The 5,575-nt window shown below is 44.0% G+C and overlaps 1 protein-coding gene across 1 annotated transcript in view; it reads left to right on the top strand.

The window, feature by feature from the left end:
- Positions 1 to 1,545, top strand: part of SNTN (sentan, cilia apical structure protein) — a 3,308-nt gene extending 1,763 nt beyond the window's left edge. The window contains exon 4 of the mRNA XM_008936112.1: positions 1,387 to 1,545. Within this exon, the coding sequence (XP_008934360.1) occupies positions 1,387 to 1,545 (159 nt within the window). The remainder of the gene's footprint in view (positions 1 to 1,386) is intronic.
- Positions 1,546 to 5,575: the final 4,030 nt, after the last annotated feature.

The following is a 5,575-nucleotide window of genomic DNA, read 5'->3' as shown; positions in this document are numbered from 1 at the left end:
AATGGCACCTCAGGCTCTACCCTGCAGCTGGGCAGGCATCAGTCCATGGGGTAATCCCTAGTGAGGATTTAGTGATTTGGTACAAATGTCTTCAGTGAATTAATTGCTTTATGTTGAATCTGTGTCTAATGCAGGACTAAAGAAGGGGGGAGAGCAATAAACCACAGCTATGTGCCAGCTTGGAGATTTCAAAAGAAAACAGGGCATTTACAAAAAAACAAACAAACAAAAAAAAACAACCAACCAAAAAAAAACCAAACCCTCATATGATGACAAGAGACTGTATTTATGAAAAGAAGAAACCCATTGCTTTTAATGAGAACCTCATGCACCGTGGTCACTGGTGGGGCTGCTGGGAGAAAGGGAGCAGAAAGCAGCTCTCCACTGGTCACCCACCCAGGGGGCTGTGGCAGCTGGGTACAGTGAAAAACAGCTAGATCAGTACCTGGGGCTCTAAACTTCTGACACCTTTTTTTTGTTTTCTTCCTCACTAAATAAATTTTTAAAAACACACAACAAAAAAAACCCAAACAGTTTTATTAAGTGGTAGGAAAAAAGTGATAGAACTAGTAAAAAGAGCTGAGCTAAGTAAATGAGAGAGAGATTTAGGAGTAAAGACTTTCTTGACCACAACTTTGCTTCCAAGAATAACAAAGTCACAGGACTGGTTGACGAGGTAGAACTGGTAACAAATTAGAAACTAGGCACTTTATGAAAAAAGGACTTGATAAATATCAATAGCAAATCAAATTTGGAATCATGAGATATTTGAAGATTATTAGGCTAAAAACAATATCCTGGAATTATCTTTTTAATAAGGAAATATGAATAACAGATGCAATACATAATTTTAATAATCCTTTCCATTCCATCAATAATGTCCAACAGGACAGAGAACAGCAGCTACTGAAGTCATGTCTGTAAAATGAGCAGCTGTTGAGACCTTTACAGCATATATTTAAGGACCTGTATTGAATATTAAAGTTAGGAGGGTTGGTTAATTGGGTTTCCTCTCCCCAGTTTTATGAAGACACAGGAGTCCACTTTTTTGCAGCAGTTACTAGTTATGTTACCATCACTAACAGATAGTCAGTCATGGCTAAGTGTCTTTTAAAAGATGTATTCTGGATTCAGGTGGAAACTCTGCGGACTAGTTGTTATCCTGTCTGATTCCATAATAATTCTATTTGAGATTCTTGGGATATGTTTAGAAAACCTAGTATGAATGTGGACATACAAACCTGAATGTGAAGACAGGAGAATACTTGAATTTTTACATAGCTTTTTTCTCCTTCCCCTCTACTTCTCTTCCCCCCTCCCCCTTGCAATAAAAAAGGAACTTCATGCTTAATTTTTGTTTTGTTTTTCATTTAAAATTCTCCACAGGGCCAAGAAAACAAACCAAAATACCAGGAAATAATTTCTGCCCTGGATGAGGAGTCGGAGAACAAAATTGATTTTGAAGATTTCATGATCTTGTTAGTCAGCCTGGCTCTAATGTCTGACCTGCTGCAGGACATCAAAAATGTGAAAACCACAAAATGATCAGTGCTTTAAAAGAAACAATGCTTGGCACTTTATAAGGAAGGGAGGTGTGAGCTGCACACAGAGGTGACACCCAATGTCTGGGTACGCTGCGCTGGTCCCCTTTAGATGGAATAAAGTCTTGTCCAAACACAGCTGACCTCACTCCTCTGTAGAAATGGTTCATGGAGTGAAATGTTGGTGCTCGTATCCACTGTGTATGTGCTTTGGGTGGGTGTGATGACTGGCTCTCGGTGTGTCATGAGTTAGGAGCTGGATGCAGCCCCCAGCCCAGCTTAATGCCAGGGAAGGGCAGCCCATGCTCTCCAGACCTTTCCATCATCTCCCACGCTATTGTGGGGAGATGATGAGGAGACCCCTGCAAAAATGTGCAGCCCCGTTTGCCTCCAGGGCAGCAGCACTCAGAGCACGGCCAGTCAGCTTCCCAGGGCTCTCCCAGTTACCCCAGCACACTTCAGCCCTGAGCAGAGTGATGCCAGTTTCACAATCAGCAGCGACTGCAAAATCTGTTGCAGCCTTTGGTAAACATTGACTTTAGCCTGTGTGGTTTCTACCCCACTATTAACCCTTCTGAAAGGAGCATTTATTTACACTTCCTCCTCCAGCTGACTTGTTCATTGAGTGATCACTATGGAAGGAATTTCAAGTCCAGCATTTGCAATTCATCTTTGGCAGTGCTGTGTTTCTGTGACCAAAGGCATGACTTAGTTAAACATGCAGTCAGCCAGGTCTGCTGTTTCATGAAACTGAAGAAAAGAAACCAGGGAAGCTAAGAAGTGGTCCAGACTAGGACTGGTGGGGAAAAGGGTGGCTGATGAAGTGTTTGTGTTAGAGCTGAGTGATAGTGGCTACTCAGCCATGGGATTGATTAGAGCCAGAGGTTCTATATTAAATGCTCATCATCCTAATCTTTGTTTTGATTCCTACCTATAAGGTCTTGGCTCATAACCAACATTTAGCCTAATGTGACAGCCCTTTGGGGCACAAAAAGCAGTCTCCTGTGCCAGGAACAGAATATCCTCTGCAAGTATTTAACAACCCTCTACCAAGGCAATTAAGATGAGTAAGCAAATTGTTGCAACCCTTTTCATTTGCTCCTGTCTTATCTGGGAAGGAGAAGACAAGAATGATTTAGCTTTGGTGCATAATTTTTTAAAGAGGAATGGATCAAAACCTTTGGTGTTAGAAGAGGGAAATTAATGCCAGCTGAGTAACAAGATTTAACTCCTTGACAGAAAAAGGCTCTTAGTGTTTCCAGAAGCTAAGAGGAAGTTTTTTAACAGATGAATGCAAAGGAAAGACACAGTGCAGTAGGAGGCTGGCAGCCAGGAGCTTTGCGAGGGAAGGTCTGTGTCTTTGTGAGGTATGGGATGGAGCTGAAAGAAGAAATGCAAATGGATGCAGTGGGTTTTGAAATGCAGCTCAGCAGGTAAGGTACTCCTTCATGGGGTTTGAATCTCAGCCAAGACATGAGCTGGTGCCTAAATGTTCACAAATGGTCTTCCTTCAAATAAAAACTCATATTAGCCAAGTCCTTTGCTCCGCTGAGGGGTTTGATAGGCAGTATCAAAGCTGTGACAAGAAGTGACAGAACCAGCAAGCAGCTGTTTCTGTCCATTGCTTGCTTATGGAGACATCCCTCCCACACACCTCTGACTGAGGGACCAGTGGCCCCACGGTGCCAGGGTGACTGCCCACACGGGGTGCACGTCAGACCTCCCAGAGGTGGGGTATGTGAGCACAGGGATGGATGAGGAGCACAAACCTCTCTTGGAGACTGTCCCTTCTGAGCTTGTATCCTCTGAGGAAGCAGACCCTGACCAAGCACCTTGGATCAAGACAAGGACTTAACCTAGTAGCTTCATCCATGTGAGTATCACAGCCTCGTGTTGATAATATGTCCTTAGTGTTGATCAGTTTCTTCCCCTGGCCCCTTGGGTTTTGGCCTAGTAGAAGATCTGTGAAAGCTTAAAAAATCAGCTGATGCTCCTTCTCTGGGGTAGAAAGGTGGATTGAATGTGAAAGTCCATAGAAGGCTTTCCTATGACTTAAGTTAAAGAAAACACAGCACAACCCTGAAAAGCCACTGGTGACTCTGGGAGCATAGATTTCCTAATATCTCTCAGTCACAACAAAAAGGTGAAAGGAACAATATAGTGAAGCCAACTGAGAAAAAGTTCTTTGAAATCACTAAGGCCCTAACGCAGTTTCTGTTATTGTTGAAATGTTTCTTAATCTTGCATGGCTTGAATTAATGACTTAAGAGCCTTTTACCAGATCAGCTCACTCTGTCACCTCATAGTACACGAGCCCTTTTTATCCTAATTCAGTGTGTTATGAGCTGGTGTCCCAAGTCCCCGGCTTTGATCAAAAGCTCCTTGTGCTAAGCAACAGTGAAAATCCAAAGTAAGAAGCAATTCCTGAACAGCTCGATAGCAAAGATATTCAAATGGCAGGGAAAGGATCAGAGGCACAGAATAACCAGGTGCCTTGCTCAGCTCATGTAGCAGAGCTGGAAGTGGATGCCAGTCTACACTGGGCTTCTCACACAGAAGACCATGGATTTCCAAGAGGCATTGTGATGGTTTCTACAAGAGTTTCTCAACAAAGGGAATGAGATGTGCAAGGCTTGATCTGCATCAGTCCGTGGAAGTCCTGCCTGCTGCTCAAAAGCAGAAGGATCCATTTGAAAGAGCCCCAGCATCTTCTCCTAGTTGGAAGGAGGCAGAAGTTTCTGCTTGGCTGTGGAAGGTGCTCTTTTATTAGCTCAGAATATTTGTGGCTGCCCTGATCACTCTCAGCTAACGGCTTTGAAGTTGATCTGGAGCAGACAGCATGTCTGGCTGCATCCTCAGGGAGCTGGTTAAAAGCTTGCTTAAAAGCTAGTGTTGTGTTTTATTTTGTTCCTAGCTTGCTCCTATTGGAAGTGCCGGGAGTTCATCGATTTCTCACAGCAGAGCCCACGCAAATGCTACGGGGTTGAGCAGGCACTAAACTGGTGAAATCTGAAATCGACTTTGCCTCAGCCAGTGTGAACATCGTGTCAGTCTCTGATGCCCCTGGAAGTGAAGGCAGCATGAAGAGCAGCTAGTCAAAACCCGATCTCTGCAGACTTGGGGTTATGTTGGGATGTGTGCAGCTACACTGTCCAGGTGTGAAGAGCCACCCTGGGAAGTTCTGCAAACTTTGGACCTTAAAGTTCTGTTCTGAAAAGATGTTCTGAGTCATCCGTGCGTTTACATGAGCTTTCAAACGACTGCCAGAGGAGAAATTGGGGTCAAGGAGAGCTTCAGTCTCAGATCTCCAGTTTCTATTTCCAAATATCAGCTCAGGAAAGCAGGTTCATTCTCATACTTTAATTAACACACCTACAGCTTCTCCCCATGACTTCTTGCTTCACATCTCTCCTTAACTCTATGGCCTGCTGGACTGGGAATGTTTTGAAGTAAAACCTCCTGTCTGGGGCACTGGAGTCTGGATGTTGAGGAAACCTTGCAGTCTGAGAGACATTTTGCCTGTCTCATCCTCTCTCTGAACAAGTGTTGTGTTACTTTTTCATGCAGAATAAAACTTGCCTTGGTTGCACATGCTTTGCAAGCACATGTATGATACACACCCCCACCTTGGTACTTCTGTGTCATGGCCCATGACATCTTCTCAGCAGCAGCTTGTTACATCCACTCAGGTGGTTACTCAAGTGGTTATCACAGCAGGTCACTTTGCAGGGAGAGGGAGAGGTTTGCATCACAGCCTGCCATGGTGGCAGTCAAATTGTGGCTACATGGTAGGAAAACTTTCCTCCAAGTGTTGGAATGACTCAAAGATGCTACGTGGTGCATCCCCTCAGGAGCTCGCTACAGAGCAGAGGAAAAACTTTGTCACAGAATTATGTTCTTTCCAAAGTGTGATAGTTTGTGAGCCACAAAGGAGCACTCTGAAATGCCTCCTGGAGAAAAGAAAAGCTCTTCATTTCAAGCTCAGTCAGGGAAGCTAGGTAAAGAAGATGCAGTGTTTTATGACTTCCTGAACA

Source organism: Merops nubicus, unplaced genomic scaffold (genome assembly GCF_000691845.1).
Source record: "Merops nubicus isolate BGI_N331 unplaced genomic scaffold, ASM69184v1 scaffold9802, whole genome shotgun sequence".
NCBI classification, from domain to species: domain Eukaryota; kingdom Metazoa; phylum Chordata; class Aves; order Coraciiformes; family Meropidae; genus Merops; species Merops nubicus.
Note: the sequence above shows the minus strand (reverse complement) of the source record. Positions and strands in the feature narration are given on the sequence as shown.